The sequence below is a fragment of the Empidonax traillii genome, unplaced genomic scaffold (genome assembly GCF_003031625.1).
Source record: "Empidonax traillii isolate 1590-97213 ecotype Southwest subspecies unplaced genomic scaffold, ASM303162v1 scaffold65:size4453928, whole genome shotgun sequence".
Taxonomy (NCBI): domain Eukaryota; kingdom Metazoa; phylum Chordata; class Aves; order Passeriformes; family Tyrannidae; genus Empidonax; species Empidonax traillii.
Genome location: NW_020955258.1, coordinates 3,155,116 through 3,178,549, shown reverse-complemented (window position 1 = coordinate 3,178,549; position 23,434 = coordinate 3,155,116). Strand labels below are relative to the sequence as shown.

The 23,434-nt window shown below is 37.8% G+C and overlaps 1 protein-coding gene across 8 annotated transcripts in view; it reads right to left on the bottom strand.

Moving 5' to 3' along the window:
• Window positions 1-1,441: 1,441 nt before the first annotated feature.
• The window catches only part of PDE1A (phosphodiesterase 1A), a 156,056-nt gene continuing 134,063 nt past the window's right edge, over window positions 1,442-23,434 (bottom strand). For 6 of the 8 annotated variants that reach the window (XM_027880224.1, XM_027880223.1, XM_027880222.1 and 3 more), the window contains 6 exons: window positions 23,059-23,179; window positions 20,817-21,001; window positions 17,728-17,730; window positions 10,068-10,340; window positions 3,545-3,664; window positions 1,442-3,266 (listed from right to left, as the gene is read on the bottom strand). In XM_027880224.1, coding sequence (XP_027736025.1) covers window positions 3,588-3,664; window positions 10,068-10,340; window positions 17,728-17,730; window positions 20,817-21,001; window positions 23,059-23,179 — 659 coding nt within the window. In that variant the 3' untranslated portion in view covers window positions 1,442-3,266; window positions 3,545-3,587. Of the gene's footprint in view, window positions 3,267-3,544; window positions 3,665-9,328; window positions 9,504-10,067; window positions 10,341-17,727; window positions 17,731-20,816; window positions 21,002-23,058; window positions 23,180-23,434 lie in introns of those variants that run through there. The other 2 variants (XM_027880227.1, XM_027880228.1) reach the window with 2 other exon arrangements.

Here is a 23,434-nt window from a genome sequence, read left to right as displayed (position 1 = left end):
TAAAGGAACTGGTTTTAAGTGTGCTGTGAGGATGTGAGTTTGTATGGCAAACTGATACAGTTATGGGAAAAGCCTGGAGTCCCAAGTGGGTGAAAGGGTTGGAAACAACTGTATATGTTCTGTCACGTCTCAAAGACAACCATTCACAAATGAGCAAACATGCTCCAGGAAAATAAATTTTTAACTAACACTCAGGAGCTTCACAATCCTTTCCCTCAAATCAAATTTATTTGGGAAGATCATCATAGGAAATATGGACATATACAGCAGAATAAAAACACACAGTTGTAGATCGCCGTGTTGAAAATCAAATTAAAAAAATACTGCCTAGATCATAACCTATAACAATATTACATAATAGATCTGTCAGATATCTCAAGATAAAAATACAAAATAAAACTCTTGAGGACTCATCTATAGCTACAGCTCCTCAGTGTGCTCAATGCAGGGTACATACCCCTAATGCTGTGGGAGAGATGCATATACAAACACCATTTCTTATGGCCCCATGCAGTGTTTTGGTAGAGCAGCATTACAGGTCTCAGAGATAAACTACTGCTCAGGGAGAGGCTCTCTCAAGTAGCCTTTCTGCCATCCAAACACAAATTTCACCCCACATCAAAGCCTTAACTAACACATGTTGGCTCTATCAGTCTTCTCCACCGAAGAAAATTTCTCCTCATTCAAACAACACACCAAGCTTTGGGTCATGTCCATGTAAAATCTTGCTAAGAATAAAGGAAAGAAGGAAGGAAGAAAGAAAGAGAATCATCTGGCATTAACAAAAAATTAAGCACTCTTTTTGTATTTCAATAACATCTACCACAGTGATTAAAACTGAATACAAATGAGCAAATAGGATTATTTATACAAAAATCACACTACCAAATAATGAATGAATTTTGCAGGCAATGTCTACCTCCTGTGAGACCAGGGGCTCCTTCTAGTTTCTACAGTGGGAGATCTTGGGGCCACTGAGAGCCCCGCAGGATGTTTCAAGTTCTCTGCAGAATCTTTTATATTTTCTGCTTGTAGTTCCAGGTGAAAATTTTTGCAGAGTAATAAATCATAATGGGATAGAGACACAGGAAAAAAAAGTCAAGTTCAACTATGGTAAAAGTCTGGAATTGAAAACACAATATAAATATCAAATTCTGATTGTTCCAGACTTTCAGTCTTAGTGAATCATAAATTACAATGTTGAAAAACAGTCAGTAACAAACAAATACCTAACTGGCCTAGTTTTAAAAGTCGTCTCTTGTTCTTTTCAAATTTGATGGGAACTGTAGATGCTCAACTTATCTGAAATAAGGTCCCAAGTTCTCCAATCTTAATGAAAAAGATTTTCCACTGCCACAGCATATGGCAACTTGCAATTTAAAAAAGTCTGATATGACCATTATGTTCCTTCTCTTGTCATAAGGACAATAAGAAGCCATAAGATGGTTTACATTTTATTACAAAGGAAAATAAAGGAGTCCAACATTCCAAAAAAGGATGCAAAGGTGCACGGAGTGGTCCAGGTTACTAATAATTTGCTCAAACACTAGCAGAGAATATATAAATTCTTAACTCTTAGCAAAAAATATTGATTGCGTTATAACATATATGATACAATTTCATTTGTTAACATTTCATTCATTAACTTCACTGTACAGAAATTTGTCCATGCTAAATACAAGTCCTGGACCAGATACACAAAACAATTTAAATGCATTTTTTACATCCTATATGCACAAACATTTCTTAAGTTAAAACTATGCATACTACTTATGCATAGCACGCATATGGCTTACATATTCAATGACAGGAATTCCACCTTTCGGCATGCTCTTATCCCACGGCTCAGAGCTTACACTGTTCCCAGCTCAATTTTGATTGCTCTGCTGTCAGAAAAGAGACAGTCAACAGGTATGAACATGTAAGGGTCCCTCAGTCCAGGGTGATAGTTTTACGATTCCTTCTTCAATCAGGGCAAAGTGTGCCCTTTTTGAGGTTGAGCCTGATGCCTGTTGAGCTCTACTCAGATCCCTGAAACAGCAGATGAATGACACATAGAGCTCAATCACCCTCTGCACAGAGGGGAGTGGCACTGCCCCATGAGTCCTCTTCAGAGCAGAACATGGCTGATTATAAAGACTTTTTGGTCAGTGAGGTAATAACCACAGGGTCCGAAAAAGAGAGCTGGAAGAGCAGCAACCTGAGCCACCCGAGAGCCTGCATCTTGAAGGGGAGCCTGGAAGTTTCCTGGCAGGTTCCAGCAGAGGGAAATGAGGTTGGCTGCAGCCACACAGGACACCCAGGCAAGTCTGGAGGGATCACATGCAGCTTCAGGGAAGAGGAGATGAAAATGGAGTTTCTTTCTGGGCTCCTTCAGAGGCTTCTTGCAAAGGTAACTGCTCATGTGCTCTGGTTTTGCCACCCCTCAGAAAGAAACAAATGCTAGCAAAGATTTTGCAGGATGCATGTTGTTGACTTTGCATTTGAGATAAACCAGAATATCAGACGTCAGTGTCACCTTTCAATTCTGAGAGGCAACACACTGCTGAAGTGAAGCAATTTTCATGTATTCCTGTCGCTGTCTCTTCCACCCTACAAAACAATAAGCACCAACTTCATGGTAGGGCTGGCACTATTGCTGATATCTTCCAAAATACTAAGATATTTCAAATACTTCTTTGTTCAACACCGGTTCTGTCCATATGGCAGCCACCACAGTGGGGAAGAATCATCATCTATGCCGGCTGGGCAATGTAATTCTACAACTTCTCTGTACAGTCTACATACATTTATTTCCAGATATTTCAAGGAAACTAACAAGTAGGACTTTTATGTTGCATGCAGTATGATTGCATGAACAAGTATTTAGAAACACATTTTGACTTTCCATTTTCATTGGATGCCAGCAGCAGTGACATGTAACAGCAATCCCAGGCAGATGATAAACGTTGGGTTTTCACATATCTTCCGGTTAACTGGAAATGTTTGATGTTAGTGATGCAACAAAGCAAGGTCCAACTTTGGCTGAAAATATTATTTTGGCTAATTTAAGAAAGCAGAATAGAAGAGGAAATAGTAACAACAAATACAATTGAAATCTTGCAAGTTGTTAATTGCCTTGAGTTACCAGCTCAGAGTTCTACATTTTACACTTTTGAACAATTTGTCCATTCACTTTCCACAGAAACAGGATGATCCAAGAAAAAGTTGACAGATAACAGCCTCTGAGAGCACGAGGTAGGAACAGCTAGAGTTCTTCTTTTCTCCTGCAAGAGAGGTCAAATGAAAATTCATAAACAATAAATTTTTGACACTACAACTTTCAGTATTTCATAGGATGGTTTATTGCATTATTGTGCAGTCTGATTAAGGATTGAGAGACGTAAAAGTATTGTTTTCCTTTTCTTTATATTGAATGGTAAGGGGGGTATACTGTGTCCCCATTTCAAAATTTTCTAATAAAACCACAACTGGAATAGAACAAAGAGGTTAATAATAGCACTAATCAAGCCTTTCTGGTATAAAAAAGAAATTACCAAATTACCTGTCCTGCCTGAAATGTCAGAAGCTTTTAGGAAATAGAAAATCTAGTTTTGTATCAGTGCTTCTTTCTGCTCCGTGGCTTTTACCATATCTTCTGGCTTCTTACAGTGTTTAGGCTCACCTGGAAGATAAACAAATGTGACTGGCAAGCTGCTTAACTGAGAGAATCTGCACAGCCATAGACAGACAGAATATTGTTCTTTAGACTCTTTTAAGGTAAAATGAGGCTTCAGTCACTGCTTTCTTTAATTGCTTTCTCACCAGATTAAGCATCAGATTGAATTAACTAATCATTATGGTTTATCTGTGAGGCAAAATATACAGAATGAAATCAATAGATCACAGCATGAAACAAAACTATGACGACATTTACATGAATGTTAATAAAGTTTGGTTTATTTTTTTCTTCTGCCTTACTGAAAGTCAAAATTCACCCTCTACTCGCAAGTGCTGTTTAAATTCTCTTTGAACTTAGGCTTTCAAAGCAGAGTAAGCTAAGCTAATGAAAGATGCCAGTGTCGAGTTCTAAGAATTCAATTAATTCAATTAAATTGGAGGAATGACACAGAGTGACACAAGCAGCTTTCAAACTGTGATACAACATGAATTTCAAATCAACAATCATAATATTAAGCTGTTGCTCAAACTATTCCTTCAGTAACTTTGAACGAACACAGCCGAGGAAATTACACACTGAGATGGTAGGCATGGGGACAGTGTAGCAAACCTACAGTGTTATTTACTGACTATGTATAGTAAGTTCTCAATTTTATCCAGTTGATCCAAGTGATCCCACAAGAGAGTAGGAACATTGAACTGAAAATGTGAAAAAGGAAGAGTATAGAAGCCTCAAAAGTTGAAAAGATGAACTGGGAAAAGCATAAAATTCATAAAAATAAAAACAGAGAGGGGAATATTTTTGAAAGTCAGAAAACAAAGGTATGAGTAGCCAAAGGAAAAGCAGATGATGCACGATCTGAAAGGGAAATTGAAAGATGCAAGCTGAAGTTGAAGAAGAGGCTGACAGTTTAGAAAAGAGAATGAGAATAGAGGAAACGGAACTCCAGAGAACAAAAATGAGGAAAGAAGAAAATGAATACCTATCAATCTACCATGGCTTCACTGTAAACAAGTCAGAATTGTTACTGATTTTAACCTTGTCTCATTGCCTTGAATGGTGGCAGAGTTGGTGCTGTCCACACTGTAGTGCAGCCATCAGCAGATGGGCCATATCCCCACAAGCAGCATCCTACACCATCCCCCTTATTTTATATACATTTAATGTAGGTGGAATACAGACCATCAATATTCCAAAGGTTTTTAAAGTCTCAAAATTAGACTAACATGAATTAGAACCAGATTTTTCTGCCTGTGGCTGTTTTTGGAGGGATTTACCAAAACTTTTTTAGCATTATCCATTAAAAAAAAAAAAAGCGGGAGAGGGGAGGGGAAGAAATATGAAAGTAAAATCTATTGATCTAAATATTTAAATGTTATACTTGGCATAGAATAGTTTTAGGAGTGGGATAGAAGTGGTTTAGGGAGACCTTAAAACAAAATCTCTGTGCATTTAAATTTCATAAAACTAAGAATTAACTTTTAAGACATATAGCTTTCTTCCCATTCGGGCATTAGGTTTCTTATGTGATAAAATCTGCCCCTTGAATGGTTACTAATGGCTGTTATTTTATAAACCCCATCTTTTTTATAAACACATTTCCTTTTTTAATCTAACCTTCCCTCCATCCTTATCCTATGCATGAACACAAATGCCTTCCCTCAGTACCAGAATCCTGCTGCCCTGTTGAGCCATGCACTGTGCCCAAGGAATGCTCAGCAATCGAGGCAGCACAGCAATCCGTGCCCGCTCTGTGCAGCTGCAAAGGGTTCCCCACTCAGCTGAGCACCAGGAAGCCACAGCGGCACTGAACGGTCAGCGGGCATTTGCATGGCACGGGTGATGATCTGATGCCACCTGCATTCCCATAAATCAAACTAGCATGTTGTTGGGGTGGATAGTCCACTGCTATTTAAGCTGTTTACTCTCCAGAGGCTCTCAGTTACTGCCTGCTGATGTTGTTGAATGTTTCGCACACCCAACGTGACTGGGCAGTCCTCTGCTGTCATATAGAGTGAAATTACTGGTAATCTGTTTTCTCATAGATTTATTATCTCCCTTGCATTTTGGTATTAAGGATTAGTGTGGCTATCACTACAAGTGAGAAGTTAAAAGTGTACCAATTAACATTTATAAATCATTGAAATGTGGAGTCATTTAATTAAACATAAGCAGTTTTTAAAATTAATATTCTAATTAATAAATCACTCAGGAGAAAAGGAAGATCATCACTTTAAAAAAACTCCACCATATAATAGTTTCACTTAATCTTGTACCATTCAATTAAATGAAAATGAGATGACTGCAGTACTTCTTACAGCAACCCTCTGGTTCTCCCTTTGCATTGACCAGGACCCAGGGCAGAGCTATTCCTGTTACTAATTACTACTAAACTACAAGACTGCACCTAAAAAGAGATGTGATACAAGGAGAGGAAAACAGTCTCTTTCTAAATTTTTTTTAATGGGGAATACCCTCATTATACACATCCAAACATTCATTGACAGTGCCCAAGAATGCAGACACATCATTTTCCCATGTTCTCCATCTCTGTTATAATTGAATCACTTACTCCAAAAAAAACTTTACTGAATTTTCTGCTTTTTATAAAAGGCAGAGCAATAACAGGTAAAATATGAAATTTCAATATGAATAACCACGTTTCTTTTCTTCTTCCTTCCTATCTCATTCTCCCAGTCCCAGCATATACAGGTGCTCACTTCTCCACCCTGGGAGTCAGCAAGCGCTCTGGACATCACTTTAGCCTTGTACCCCCCCAATCCTCAGTACAGAAAGAACACAAGCAGAAGAGTCGAGCATGGAGAGTGCCAGTAATGTTCTGATAGATGTACAGTGTCTCTTAGAGCACAGAATAACTCTAATTTGTGAAACAGATTAAAAATGTAAGGTCACATATATGCTGCCTTCTGCTTGCTTGAAGTGACATTCCATTGAAAATGTCTGACCTTGGTTAAAAGAGTCCTATCTAGATCCACTGGCCACCAACTTTAGTGAAAAGTGGGGATGCTACCTGTGCTATATCTCCCTTCTGTGCTGAGTGCTACTGCATCATGCACAACACACTCTCCTTTGACCATCTCAAACACAGCTTATACTGAGAAAAAGTGGGGGGGGGGAGTGAGAAAACAGACTGCTGTGCTGTTTGAGGCTATGAGGCTTCTACATACAATGCAGCAACAAAAACTCTTCAATAACACTAAGTACCTACATTTAGACAACCACAGTGATGGCTTAATGGCTTCTCTCCACTTAGAATGATAGCAAAGCATTTTACCACTGTAAAAAAGAAACTGAAACATTTTAGCCTGACTTTTCCCTTTGGTATGGAATATTGCCAACTATTCCAATACTAAATGCCTGCATAGCCTTTTTTTTCTGTTATCTCTTACATGATGGCACAGTTTCTGCAACTGTTGAAACTCAATAATTTAATACTATCTCAAAGAGCCAGGACCAGAGTCTCACCATGAGTATGTAGAAAGTCTGGCTGCTTCAGGCCAGTGCTAGTAAAGGGATTCACATGAGCACTATGATGTATTATGTCTGCTCTATTTTGCTGTGTAACTTCTGTTTGTAGTGTTCTTTCAGTACATTTTGCATCACTGATAAAACAGAAATCCCATGTAACCTCAACTATCTTCAAACAGGCAAATTTGATATTAAATATTACACACTTCATGCGTGGAATATCTAAAAGGTCAGAGAGTATTGGATTCTGACACTAATATGCTACAGAAACAAGGCAAAACATTCATCAAGATCTCCCTTTACCTGGATATTTATCTATGCTGAAAAAGGAACACAATCATTGAAGGAGATGGATGAGAGCAAATTCAGCATGCCACAATGACCAGATGTTTTGCATAAAACAACAACTAAAAATGCCTTCAAATATCAGGTGCCTTTAAAAACAACACCTAATCAATACCCTTATTCTATGTATAGTAGCACTCCAGTAAAAATTTGTGATAATGTAAATCAGAAATCCAGTTTCATCTAATGGTTTTCTGACTTGAGGGACTATGAATTACTTATGAGGGGATACAGGAAGGGTTCATGAGACTGAAAGAAATGCAAACGTGCTTTCTGTAGGCTTAAGCTGTCCGACCAGGGATGCACATTTCAACTAGAAAAATTTTAAGGATTTTAAGGTCTAAATAGGGGGAAAGTCTCTATTCTAGAACACGTGATCCACATAATTTGGAATGCATAAATTCTCTGAATTTACCATGACAACAGCATTTTACCAATATAATCTCTCACGATAACACCAAGAATTAATGATTACTTCTGTTCACAAACTGTATCAGATGAACAATTTTCAAACTAATTTGAAGACCTGTTCAGAAAAGGATTTACAACTGCTGAACATGTGTTCAATCAGTGGCATGAGCAGTAGCCTCTACTTTCTACACATTTTCACCAGCAGGAAAAAGCACAGCTTGTAAAGGAGTTCATATAGATGAGTAGTTTCAGTGAAGAAACCTGTATTTCTATACCAAAACTTTCTGTGGAATCAGCAGCAACTGAGATGTGTGCTGCAAAACCTGCAAGATGTGGAGATGTAAGTGTGGGGATCCCAGTAAAGGGGCACTGGCTCATTGCTCAGCCTCTGCAGTTGCCTAAAGAATAATAAAGAATGCTTCTCTTATGATGTGATTAGTCACTTAATGCAGTTATGTCTCCTGCTGTATGTTTCCATTTACTGCTGAGCAATGTCCTCTTTGTAAATGCCCTGGTTTTTAGTTCAGGACCTTACCAATACTATTTAGCTTCACAGAATATTAAATTAAACTCTTATTTCTGTTGCATTGTTAGTCTGAACTCTTTTTGAATATTGCCATCTCTAGTGAATGAACATCAGAAAACTCCCTGGGTTAGAAAACAAATGAGATTAGCAAATTCTAAGATAAGAAATCTCTGTTATCACTGGAGAGGTGGAGTATAAAGATTGACAAGGCAACAGAGTGAACTGATTGCATGCTGAATTGTATCTGATCTCTCCAACACCATTTTTGTTGGTCAGCCATCTAAAGATCTACAAGGACAGCTATACCACCACTGTCTTCTGCAGAGTCTGCAGTTTTTCCCACTGTGTTCCTTATCCAGGAGATGGAGAACTTTCCTAAGGCACTTTAATTTCAATTTGGGCTTTAATACAAAAACTAGTGTTACATGTCAAAAGATAAAAATGTCAGTTATTAGACAGCTTCAAATGGTGTGAAAATAATTTTAGTGTAAATATTTTGATGTAGGACCCTAAATTAACCATCTGTTATTTCTGATGGAAAAAAACCTGTCAACAATAAAAGCATGGAGCCCTGGAACACGGAACTCTAGAATAAGTGGGTGTTCTCCATAAAAAGCTCTTAGGAGAAGCACGCCAAGTCATATACTCATGTCTAAGCTAAGCCTTACAAGCACTTCAGTGTTGCTGCTCAGACAATGCCATACTCCTGGCACAATATTGCAAGGCTTACTGTCATAAACGCATTAATGAGATTCGCATTTTAATTAAAAGTCAGGAATAGAAGTGTCATTATATGTCTTGATTATTCTTATAAACCTAATATCTCAAAGTTTATTCTAACTATAAACAAACTCAGAAAATAAAATGAAAATGCAGTGTCTTTCTCTTCCTTTGATAACATCTATTCCTATTGCTTGGGCATCTTTTTCTTGATACTGTGCTGCAATCACCAGATACTAAACATATTCATCTGATGATAATATACTTGCACACTAAAAACATACTTCGACATTTTAGGGATTTTCTGGATGCTCCGCGTGTCCTGCTGCTACAGTCAGGAGACTGATTCTCCTGATTAAGAGAACGACACAGTCCCATGACTACTACAGTCAGCAAACTCCATCTACCTTAACTCTAAGATTCACACTACATTTAGTACAAAGGATGTGGTTTACAACATAACAATCATATTTGGTGCCTAAACTAAGAGGAGTATATTTTAATAATGTAATTACCTATTCAAAGAGAAAATGTTTGGATAGCTCTAATTTGAAAGTTTACCTTATTCTCCAGTAGCAAAGGGCTATTTAATTTCAAATATGTGTCTTTAAATTACTCCAAAATCATTCTTCCGGTTCAACTAAAGTATATTATGTAAAAACTTTTCTAGTGGATACCAATTAGCTGATATCAAAAAGTTGATATTTTTTTATATCAAACAGCTTCTTGATGGTTTTAGAACGCTAGTACTTTTACACATGCCGAAGAAACTGTCTTATGCTGGTGGTTTGTACAACAGCTTATTTCAATATTTTACATTACTGTTGATGTTTGACAGGGAGATACCAGACACTGCTGCAGCTTCACCCTGGGCAGCTTCATTAGACTGGCTGGTGTTGTGAGATGATGCATTACCATTCAGTGGGTCTGCATTCTGTGTTTCTTGCTGGGCATCGGTGAGATCTTTCTGGTTCGGATCAGAGTTAGTGCGTTTCTCTGAGTTGGATTCATCACTCAGAGGAGTGTCGAAAGAGACTACTTGTAGGACGATGGATCTGGGAGGACAGGTTGTACCATCACTTCCCTGACTACTCTCATTTTGTATCTTTGTTGTCTCTTCCTGTAACTGTGCATCTGTGGAATTTCTGCTTTGGTCTTTTTCCTGTTCACCAACATTTTTCACAAGTTCTACAAAGAGGGAACAAAATAGGTGAATTAGATAAGAAGGATATGTCACCATTTTTTAATTTCAGAGTAGTGGCACATAGAGCTGCACATGGGAACACTGTGAACATGAGGGCATGCCCACCACTATGTTTAATATGGCTCAGATTCTGCTTCTGCTTGCACTACTGCAACTGAACCATAGTGGTCCTCTTTCTGGTTTGGTGCACCTCTTTTTGTGGCCATAATACAGAGCAAAGAGCATCATCAGACACATGGTAACCTGAAGGATGGGAGCAGGAGGACCCCATGCTGCAGGCATGTCCCCCTGCAGTAGTGCTTACCATTACAGGACTAGAAAGTGCAGAGCTCATCACTTCTGCAAGAGAGAGAGGGCATGGAGGGGAGCACCTTGCTCAGGATGAGGCAAGCATCAGAATTGAAGGGAAGCCCTGACGGAAATCGGCCTGTCAGCCTGGAAAAATCCAAAGCATCAGCTCATACAGAGGTTCAGCTGGAACAAGTTATAGGGGGTTACACATGTGCTATCCAGTGCTGCTACCATTATGGCTAATAGCAAATACAGAATGGGGGAAATTGCACTTCAGGGGAAAGCAGCAACCCCAAAAAAATAATGTCTTTGGAAGGCTCTACTTGCTATATTGCAGAGATTTGGAGAACAATAAAAATTAAATGGCCCAGAGTAAAAGGAGACAGAACAGCACAGCACAGAGAGATAGTAGAAGGAGTAACTAGAAGATGAAAAAAAAACAGAAAATGGAAAACTTGTGATGGCAGGTGAAGAGTACAACAACAACAACAACAAAGTATCATCTTCATGGAGAGCCTGTTTCTCTTGCTATAATAATCTGTATTTCATAAATTTAAATATTAAAATCTGTATACTCATATAGAATATACCAAATGCTATCAATTAAAAAAATGAAAGCAACTGCAGTTTGAGCAACATTTGCACAAAGCAGCTGTATGATATTGCATAAAATTTCTAACTTGGATGTGCACACTATATTAAGGAAGGAAACCAAACATTGGGATACTTATTGAGTTCAACTGGCAGCTCCCAGAAACTCTGATTTTGAGTGACCAGTCCAAATTCAGACCAGAATTTGACAGCTCAAAGATGACAACTCAAAGATAGCCGAGACTGTAAGCATATTTTTACCATATCATCATTTGGCACCACCTCACTTTTCTGAATCCAGAGAAAAGTTCCATGAAATAGGACTGAAAGGAACACCTCCAAACCTGAACTGATATGCAGAAGCACAGAATAGCTAAATAATTTCCTTCTTTTGTCAGTTATACTTTCTAGTATTTTTTTTTTAATCGAGAACTTCAAAACTTGAGCAATTTCTAAATTGTTAAGCCATTTCTCCCCCAGCTTTAGAGATCTGCTTATTTTGGATTCCAAATCTGAAATTTGGACAGGTACTCTTTTTTCTACAGATTACAATGCCGTTCTTACAAACAAGAGGTTGGGCTAAAACCACTAAGAAATATGTATATGGAATTTGATGCAAATTATGTTCAATCTAGATATGTTAATTAAAGCATTTGTCATTCATTATCTAATCTACCTACCCAAGAATTTTTTTCCCAAGAAAGTGATTTACTTGCTATATTTACATCCAAATGGCAGAGCAACAAGCATTTTTCCTTAACTTCATAAAAAAACACAAGGAAACTAAAATCCAAAATATTTTAAATGCTGTTCAGATACATCAGTAAGTTAAAGAAAGAAAAGCTGAATTATGAACACACATTAAAGTGTAATGTCAATGTAGTTCACCCTGGTGAGCTTTTTTAACCAGAAAGCTAGAGAGAAGAGACAGTAGTTTTCTCATTGAATGTTTTTTTAGGATGATTCTAAACAGAATTCAGGTTTGTCGTGGTGTAACTGTATGACTGATCATTTTATTCTCATATTAGAAGGCTCAGAATATTCATTCAAGCAAAACCCAGTATTATATTTTTGGTTCATGAATCTGAATATCTAAACTGAAAATTGTTCTCATTCACTCCCTACCAAACTTAAACTGGCAAATGAAGATTGACAGTTTAATATAACAGCTCTGATGGCTTGCTCTCTAATTTCTATTACTGTCCTTGAGATGATCTCAAATATGCCTGTTTACGGATACCTAAAATAGAGCCAAACTCTAACTCAGGACTATGCATATCTGATGGAGAGAGCTTTGAAACGGAGTTTTTCTGCACCAAGATATGCTTGATAACATAATAGTTAAGTGTCATGCCTATTGCACTTAAACTGCTGTGAGACTGTTCCAGAAGTCAGTAGCAAAGAATAGGTGAGAAAAATATTATCTTTTCTAAGTGTGAAAAATACCATGGAATTCTAAAATCTGTGGAGTTAAAACCATTGCTAAACAATAGTTTTTATATGATGATAGTAATATCTGTGATTATGATTCCCTGCTGACTAAATTTCAAAGTCATTCTCAGTTAAAAAAGCTTGAAAAAAAAGTAGCTTGTCCACTTGGGAAGAGTTTGTTCAGAACAACCCTAGCAGCTCAACTACCAGTAGCAGTTGCTAAGAGTTATTGAGACTGAGAAGCCTCAAGTACAAAATCCTCTATGATGATATCACAACTGTGATTAAGAACCCCAGTCCTTTTTCTTGATATTAAGTCTCTCACCTGCTGGATATCTGACTCTATGTTCTGCCTTGCTTTGCTCCACTCAGCTTCAAAACCTATTAAATCCACTGCCAAAAAGAGGAAAAATACTGGGTTCTTGTGCTATGTCAGCCACTTGTGAAATATGTTCTATGTGCTGGCAAAATACAGATTTCTGATTTCTGTAACAGCTAATAATTTTATACTCTATAAGATTTTTATACTGCATATCATCATTGGCATTTTCTTTAATTTCTGCTGTCCTATCACTCTGATGAAACAGAATTAGCCAGCGGTCTTTAAATGAGGCTGAGACAGGGACAGTGACCAAATAACTAAAATTCAGTCAAGGCACTGGTAAGTTATACTACTTACATACTGTAAGAGTATAAGAGAGAATGGAGTTGGCCTGATGTTGCACAGTAAGAACTGCAACAAATACTGTGGTAGTCTCTATTTCCAACCAGCCACTAACAGCCAGGATCCTCCAAGGGAAGTGGCAAGGCTGCTGCCCCTCACCAGGCACTGGGCTGCTGGGAAGAGCAAACTCCCCCTTTCCTATGGGCACATGTTGCCATGACCAGCCAGAAAAAGAAAGAGGGTATGTTAAATGAACAAGGTAATCTGGCATTTACACCATTGACAATATTCAGTAAGAGTAAATAGATGAATATGGTAAATAAGATTAAACAACCACCTCAGAAAAATTCCTCTTTTTTTTTTTTTTTTTTTTTTTTTTTTGGGTTGGGGGGGTGTTGGGGCTGGGTCAGTAAGGCACTGAAAACAGCTTAGGTGTTATCATATCCATTCAGATAAAGGCAGGGAGAAGTGCATTGTTAAGTGCAGTGAACTCAGGGTATGTTTTACTGTTGCTTTTCTTAGTTTTAACTTGGTAAAAGTGCCAGAAGCCAGGCCTGTTTACATATATTCAACTGTTTGGTAATGTTTTTTTTACAAGAATCTGAGCAAATTCAGAAAAATTTGTGTGAATTCATCTATAAAACAAATGGCTTCTCCTAACTAATCTGTTAGGGGTGACTCCATCTTATTCCGCTCTTCTATATTTCTGTGCCGTTTCTGAACTTCAGTCTTAAATCACAGTCCTTTTATGAGAAGAACAGTGGCATTTGACACATAAACAAGACAGAAGTTGAGTGGTTCTTCCCTTGTGTTTAGGCTGGGCTGTTGGCAAAACACTTGTTATGCATTGCTTTGTTTGGAAAACTGGCAGGACTCATAAGGCAACAGCCAAATTTCAGAATAGCTGAAAAATGCTGGTATTCTAGCACTGTGCTGGAGGGCTCTGTTGTCTCCAAAGGATGAATGCTCTGCTGCAGAAGCTCTGGAGAGTCTGCATTATCAACTACAACACTACTTGCTGCCAGCTCTGCTCTGTTATTGCCTGTGTCTGCAGCAACACTTTCAGGACGCAGTCTAATGGGTGAGGAAGTTTTGCTACATTTTTGAACTTTCTCTTCTGGCCATCAACTTTCTTTTCCTCACCTTTCTGTGAGGAAACAGAGCATTCAACTACCATCATCTGTACTGTACAGGGCTTATAAAACACCTTACTGTTGACAGCAACTGCATCACTTCAGCATGTACTGACTTAAAAGGAGTGGAGAGGAAGAACAAAAGCCATGTGTAATTAGGGCATCTCAAACCAGCAGTGACTGCCACAGCACTAAACTCCAGTAAAACAAGTATCTGCTGAATTACATTGCTATTTTCATTGGTTGTGTTTAAAAATAAGCTACCATAACTTTCCCTTAGAGAAAGACATAATGACATGAAAGTTTTAACAATTAGAAAACTACTAAATTAATGAGGAAAGCTGTTCATCTTCACTAAGAATTAAATTATTTGAGGACTCTGTAAAGAAGAATGTTGCTGGATATTATGGACTCTCTGTGTATATTACCCTAAACTTTGATTTCTAGTTTTGTTCTTTTTTACTGTAAACAAAATTCCAGGAAGCAGTGACAAATGACCAAAACCAGGACAATATGGGAAGGAATTGCAACATTTTAAAGGACGTGTTTGCACATCACCTGTTTTAAGGAGAAAGGGAAGAGACCAGCACAAAGCATAAAAATTTTTCAGAAAATGTGAGGACTTGTCCTGGTGCCTCTGGAATTCCCAGTAAGTTTAAAGAAATGTCCCAAAGTTCCCAAACAACTGTGATTTTTCCCAACCAATCTGCCATTTTCAAACCAAATAAAATATTGCAGTAACCTACAGCTTTATTTAAACACTGATTCCTTCCTCTTTCAACTCCCTCCACAAACTTCATCACAGATATAGAAGTTTATAAAACCACTGCAAACCATGTAATCCAGTGGCACTTAATGTTGCAGCATTATGTCACATAGAAAAAGTAGCAGACCTAATTAGCTACCAAAACTTTTCACTAAAGGATTTGATTAAAAATAATTTGGGAGTTTATGGTTTCCTAGGGTTGCTACCTCTTCCTTTTACTTCTCTTTTGCAGTTTTAGCTGTAAACACAGAGGCTTGAACGCTGGAACTTTCGGTACAAGGAATGGAAGAGACATGCAGCTCTGCTCTGAGCACACTAGAGGGAAAAGATGCTTTAAATCATGTAGATTGTCATATGCAGAGGTGGGCTAGCTCTCCGTTGTGTGCTCCAGAGAGATACGAAACAGGTTCCATTATCAGGTCAGTTATCATTCTTTAATCTGCAATTTACCAAATATTGCCAATACTGATTGTTTCTTCCTACTCTTAGCTCAACCCATTCATTGCACATACTCAGACAACGCTCCTTTTCTCACTGATCTTAACACGTTTCTGAATTAGCTCAAAAACTGCCTATGACCTAAGCATTTTAGCACAGCAATTAAAATCACTGTCACTGATAGTAGATGGGACTCCTTCACCCTCCTGAATTGATTTTTCTCCAACAGATTAAAACAGTCCATTAGGGTAGATTTCATGTGCCAAACTGTCAGTCAGACTCTGTAACTGTCACACACATCCTCCTACTGCCCACCCTTCCTAGCGACTGCTAAATCACATTAACATGCTATCAGATTATCACTCTCAGATTTTCACATTTCAGCAGCTGCTACTCTCTTCTTATTAGTGAGTCTGCAGAGAAAATCTTTCAGGCAAAATGGAACTGAACCCCGTGGTTATTGTGACTGGAAGTATGCAGGAATGAAAGTGCCCGAGGGGAGCCTGCAGGTTCTATGCAGAGGGCTTTCAGAAGAGATATTTGTTATTCAAAACTGCTGCCCATGGGGGAAAAAAAGCTGATCTCTACTCCAAAGATGCAATAGTTGTCATTTTTTCATATTTTTACTATCAAAATGAGGCAGAGGACAGTGTCAGAGACTCGTTCATTCTCATATTTTTCAGCCCACCTGGATGAGGTCAGTCAAACCAGGTACACATTTTCAAGCCATGCAGCCTAGTGCACTGCCAAAGGGTGTTGAGGACCTTTGTCACTGATTATGAATAGTGCAACCTTTGGTCAGGTCCTGTGATACTTAATCCTTTAGAAGAGTTACGTAAGCATAAAATGAGAACAAGTAACTGCTGTTGTATTATCCTGAAGATGAATGTTAGCACACTTCAACGATGGGCCTATTTGACTGGCAGTTGAACTCCTGGTGTGCGTGCTGCATTCCCTTGGGTTATTATATAATCTCAGGTGAGTGCCTAAGATGCCTGTGCCTCTTTCTGTTGACTGTAAAGTGAAAATAATTATTTAATCCCTGTAACTTTATTTACAATGATATCTACTGAAGAGATGGTAAGCATGATTACTAGACCATACCCTGACACTCTGTTAAGAGTACTGAGTTTTCCAATCACAGATCAACTTTATTAGTAAACCTTGGGAACACTTTTATAGGACAATCTAAGCATGAAGAAATAAAAATTGTAAGCATAGGGAATAAACATTGTATTTTAAAAATATTGAATTATTATGTTATAATCTCTCTATGTTCTAAGAACTGCACCATAAAGGATCTTACACAATAGTTAAATCTTTCTCCATGAGTTTTGTGTTTCTTATAGCTTTCTCAGTAGGTCTATAACTTTCAGACCTTAAAATCTGCTTAGCAAACATCTTCTCTAATGAAAGAACCTCTTAGATTCATCTGAGCATATTTACTGTCTATTTGCTACAACTACCATAATTGCAAACAGCAGCAGCCATCAACAGTATGTGCTGAAAAAAACACAGGATGCAACAGTATTTTTATCACTGTGCTGAGTTGAACAAAGACAGATTATCTGGTGATTGGGGCTTGGAATATTAATTAAACATCAAGGCTTTCAAATTAGAATCCCAAATGTTTGATCATTATGGTAATTCCCTGTTAACAGCATTCCCTGAAAGGCCTGAGAAACATTCCTCTAATTCTCCAGTGGTGAAAGGTTGAAGACCCTTAGGCTATAGAGCACTGAGCTCCTCTGCATCAATTATACAAGACATGGCCTTTTTAGCAAAGTGGAGCCAACCTATTTATTGAGCCTTCTGTTAAGGAAGCTTTCAAACAGCTGCCTAGGTAGATAAATGCCTTCCTTACTAACACAAGACTTCCCAAAAACAAAGCACGCTATTCCTTGCACAAGCTGCTTACTCTAAATCAAGACTCAACAGCAACTATCTTTTCAGGGGGAGGTAGTACCAGCATCTCCAGGAAAGATGCCCTGTCAACAACACTGTCAGTGGGGATTGGTCTTCTGGTCTGGACTGTCTAGGCAAAGGAGTCAGATCACCTTCTCCAACCCTTGCTAAGGGAGAGTGTGCTCCAGCTGAACTGCCTCCCAACCAGTGCTACATGAGTAGCCTTATCCCAAAAAGGTGAGAAGCTGGAATGAGTTCAGGTCATCCTCTGGAAATTATATAGACTTTTTGCTAGTTTCCTTCCTACATTCCTTGTGCATCTGTAGTACTACATTTTATAGAGCCAGCTTCTCCTGAGCCTCTGAGCTAATCTGGGAACAATATCTAATGTTTGCCGAGCCCATTGACAAGAATGCAGATGGTTCTTCTAACGGCACACGTTCTGTTTGTCACAGTCAGTTCAGGAAGTGTGTTTGATGATCTACACTAACAGCCTGCTTACTACCACAACATGCTGTTCTCATACATGTGACTTCCTCAGTGTGCTCAGCAATTTGTGACTTGTCATAGATTATCTAGCTAGGAACAACGATAGCAATAACAATACTCTTTTCACCTGGCAGTGATTAATCCCTGGCATCTCTTCTCTTGGTATGTGCTCCTACAAACCTATGAATAAAACAAAACTCCATACATATGTTCAGAGCAACCTAAAGACTTTTCATTGAGCAATAGAGTCAGAGAAGGCGACATGAGATCCAGACAGGATGGGTCTAATTATCTGAAGTTCAAGGTCTCAGGTTATTCACTTACAGGTTTAGTCAAATTTGACTGTAATCTGAAAAGAATTTCAAGTGGCAAGGTGATGTATTGCCATATTTTTTATTCTTTATTAGATGTTAATTTTCCACAGTCTGATTAAGGATTTAATCTGCCTTTGCAGGGTGCAGCTTCAGAGCAGATATACTGGACCAGTTAGGGAAGATTCCCTCTCCCATTCTGTGACAAGGAACTTGTGTGCTACCTCAGCTAGTGCTCTATAAACAGCTACATTCACTTAGAGGAAAACTCCTTTCCAGCAGTCCTTTAGGCCCACATATGGACTATGGACTCACATATTCCATTCCAAATGAATGGAAAATAGAATAGCTTTCACAAAACCCATATAATACCCCTCCCCAGCTTTTATAAAAAAAGGACTTTTTATCTGTTTGCTAACAAAATATAAATGTGCACTCAAAAGCATTTGCACTATTTGCAAGGTTCCTCTTGGAGTCTAACTAGGCACCCTGAAGGCCTCTACGCTATGCTTCACTCAACTGCAGATGTTGCTGCAACACCATCTTTATGAGAGCAGATTTTTATAAATCTCTTCCTCACACAGAGGTTTAAAAGACCAGATTCAGACACAATCACACAGAGGCAATACTGTTTATCGTGCTCTGACCTCAACATCAGCTATTTTCATCTACCTGTTAGATTTCCTAATGTACATTTTACTATAATTCCATAATTCTTTTCAGGAAATACTTAGGCATACTTCATTAGTCAATTTGATGGAAGAAAAGAAGTTTAGGACAACCACAATCTCAATAAAGTCCATAGAGTCTAAACATTAGCATCTTTGTTTTTCACAGTAGAAAGCATGCCCAGAGTTTCAGGATTTTGCTCGGCCTCACATTTATATTGACTTCATAGAGAAACAATGTTACCCAGAAGAATGCCTAAGTCTCTTGCTGTGAGAAGCTTTGTGTTTGTAATGGCTGTCAAAAGCCCAGTAAAACTGGGCTAAATATATCACTAATTTATAGAGGCCTACAAAGAACTGGGAATGAAGGAGAAACAACAGTGCTCTTTGATAGCACTGTACACCTCCAAAACAATATACCATAAAGCTGATGTAGCAGAATCAATCCAGTTAGTTACATGTAACTGGAAATGGCAAACTTCCAGATAACAAGTTCTCCATTCTTCCATGTTGAAGGACGTTGCTTGTCCCTAGCTCAGGGCTAATTGGTTTCTGCAGGCTATACCTAAGCGGCCTTGGACACTCTGATGGTCTGCTGTTATCACTGATCACTGCAAATTAGCAGCTTTCTCCTTTTGACCAGTTAGTATTAGTTGGGCAAGACTAAAGGAGACAATTAATTTTATGAAGATACTCATGAAGAAGGGTCAAGTCTTCTCCTGAGCTGCCTCTTCTACCTAACTCTCAAGTCCTTGTCACAAAAGATATATGGAAGCTTGTTCTTAATATCCTCCTAATGAGAATATTCATTTGCAATTTAGCACTAAATCAGATTTTATCACCGTTCAGCACTGTTTCTCTGTCTTGTCTGGCACCTCTTTGAGAAAAAAAGATGTTGATTTGGATGATGGGATGAAAAACAAGGTTGGCACTGGTTCCAGGATATCATTCCCAGCTGTCAGTATCAGGTCACGTACAGTAAGACCAGTGACAGCAGTGAAATGCTATGCTGAAATATTCCAGGTACTTACTCAGAAACAACATAGACTGTGGACAACATATTCCCAAATGGCATTCACTGAATCAGGATCAAAGCTATAAATTCAGTTCAACAATTACCACAAAACATTTCCCTCAGATAACCGTAACTCCAGACAATTTTCAGGTATGGCTTATGAACTAAGAGTCTTGATGCAGGTTTGGCTTTATTAACGGTCTACTGGTAAATGAAGAGTCCCTTTTTGCCTTGTTTGGGCCTAATATGTGTAGTGATTGCTCAAATCTTTAGATTCACTGGGTCATTTAAATAATTGCCTACAGCATAGTCCAAAGAAGCCTGCAATACTGAATTTTGTTCCATACAGTGGGGAACAAATAGCATTTCTAATAGCAAAGTGCAACTTTCACATTTCTAAAGAAATGAGGCAGCACACAGTACTTTGAATTGTTGATTTTGGCATTTAAAGCAGATGTCAGTATCAGTTACAATTAAATGTGCAAGAATGCACATTTATAAACCAAATCTCTAAAGATAAGCTGAGCAGCACAAAGCCTTATTGTACAGGCTATAGGATTTACTCTTATACCCTAACCACCTACATCTCTTTTATCTCCTGGGAGTGCAAAACAAGACCACCTAAACAAACATTAGGACATAAAATATACGAATACAAGGAAACTATGTATTTTTGCAGGTTAAATGAAATTAAAAATGAAAGTAGGTGAGATATTATGGAGTAATCTATTAAAACATTTCACCTTAATCTATCATACCTTCTGCTGCTAATTCTTTCCATCTTTCTTTGTTTGCTTGAATGATCTTCATCAAGTTGTCCTTAAAGCTCCTTAGGTCTACAGTTGCTAGAGAATTTTCTGCATGAGTCCCTCCATCACCTGTGCTTTTAAAACCAGGTCGTCTTTGTGCTTCAGCATTGCTTACTGCTCCCAAACTATTTTGGCTGCAAAAGGGAAAAAACCCCAAATTATGAACACAGTCAGGCAATTTTAATAATATAAAAACAGGTAATCTGAATCAAGTTGCTTAGGAACTAACTTGAAATAATAGTTTTCACCAGAGAGTGCCTAAGATACAAGATGTCTTACCAACATCTTTCCAGAAAATTTTTGAAAAAAAAAGTTGCAGGTGAAAATACATTACTTGTAAGCCAATTCTTGAAAGAATGTTTATGCAGCCGCTTTGGAGCAGATTCTTAGCTGAGTGGATAGTGAATTGTATCTTTGGGGCTCATAGGAGAGATATCTGATTGTTATTTTTTGACCCAGTTAATAAAAGGAAGAGATGAAACTATATGACAGGTAAGTTTTGCCTGAGTTGAAAATCCCCTTCCAGCTGCATGCCTTCAAGTGTAGTCAAAGCAGGACTTAGTACAGTGGCTTTAAAATTCACTAAACAGCAGCTGCAGCTACTTTATATGTAAGGTAAGGTAGAAGTCAGATTGATTATTCATATATGTATATACATGTAAAGGTGGGAAAAAATAATGAACACTCTTTTTTTCCTTGAGATTAAAAAAAATCAGATTTATTTCCACCCCTGTACAGGTGATCATGTCTTAATAGGTTTTGTTTACTTGACTATGCTGCATAATTTATCTCATTAGTATCAGAGACAAATGGTAATAAGTATACAAATAGTTTTTCATTAAGCAGGAAATAGTTGCATTGAGAACTTTACAAGAAGAGTTAACTGTAACTTCCATATGCTCCAGTGATGTTGAATGGGATAGAATGGAAAGAATAGATTATAATCCTAACATTTCCCAGGCACCATTGTGAATATCACATTCATGGCATCCACTCAGTGGTGTTTGTGCAACTCTCCTGGCTCAAACTTTTTTGTATCATGCTATAGTCTCTCCATTCTTTTCACAAGTGTGGCTCTTGTTTCTATAATAAGAAAAAATCCCTTTATCCTCCACTTCATGTGAGGAAGTTTTGCTGGATGATAAGCCTTTGTTCATCTATGACTCAGTCATGTACATGAACCAAAAGTGAAGCATGGAGCTGCTAATCATTTGCAGCTGCTAATCCCTCATTTGTGAAGAAGTGAGTATGTAAACAAAATTTGTTATCAATAATACCTTTGTTTGACATTGCTTCCCAAAACACTAAGAACATGGTCATAGACACCTACTTCTAGTAATTTCTGCTTACTTCTAGTAGTCAAAATAAAGAGGTAGGTTCACTATTTTGTTACTAGAAGCTAACTAATGCCCAGCAAGTGAAAAATTGCCCTGCAGATTCATCATATTAATAGCCTCACTGAAATCTCAAATTACAGTTTAAAGTAAAAAAAAGTGGTGACAGAGCAAGTATTTGTAAAGGCAGGATCTGATTATCCAAAAATGCTTTCAGCACAGAGTCACTCAGATTACGCTTTCATAGCTAGTTGGCTTTATATACAACTTCTACCATGATAAAAAATCATGAGCTTGATGTGCAACATCCCCCATCCCCATCTCACTTATTTAGTTCTTTCAAGTGGAATATAAGTGTCACCAATTCTGTCTCAAGTGTACATATGAAATAATACTAACATGGAGAGCTGAAGTGGGAAAGTGACCTGCCTCATAATAAAGAACAGAAAAAACCTGAAACCATCTTCATCATCACCTCCATTCCCAGTTGTCTCTCCCAAACACAAGAATGACTTTTGGTGCTGTCAATTAAAATGATACTGAAAATGGTTTAAGATAAGAGACCTAGGAATTTCAATAATCTATTGCAAAGATTATATTTAAAAATTGGAAAATTGATTTCTTATTTTGCATGTGTTTATTCTGATCGCTATTGTGGTTCTGCCTTTTTATGCACACAGTCGTTCAGTCAGTAGAGTAATAGCACATTGCAAATACAATGTAGTACCACAGGGTGGCAATACGGTACAGCTATTTATGTTACTTTCCCAATTTAAAATAATTGAGATAACTCTGAGAATAACATTATTATGTGAGCTTATGTTAGTTAGTTCAATAATTAAGCAGTGTATTCATACCTGGGTGTCCCAAATGCAGGACTTTCAGATTTTGACGCTTCCTCTATAAGAGGCATAACAATTTTCTCCATTGAGTCCGTAAGAAGAGAAAATGTTGGTTCTACAATGAAATCAATGAAACCTAAAGAATAAAAAGAGAGAAAATCAGATTTTATGTTTCCACAAGTCTCAAATCTAAAAATAAATGCTTGCTGTGGGGCTGATTTTCTAACTGTAGTCCCAATTCAATATACTAGATACCACTAGTATAATCTTGAACAAAAAAGCATAACTGAAACAAAAAACAGTTAAAGCTGTACAGATACAACTAGATATTAATAATTACAGCTTTTCATTCTTTTACTTGTAAATTTTATGCACTGCAGAACACACCTAC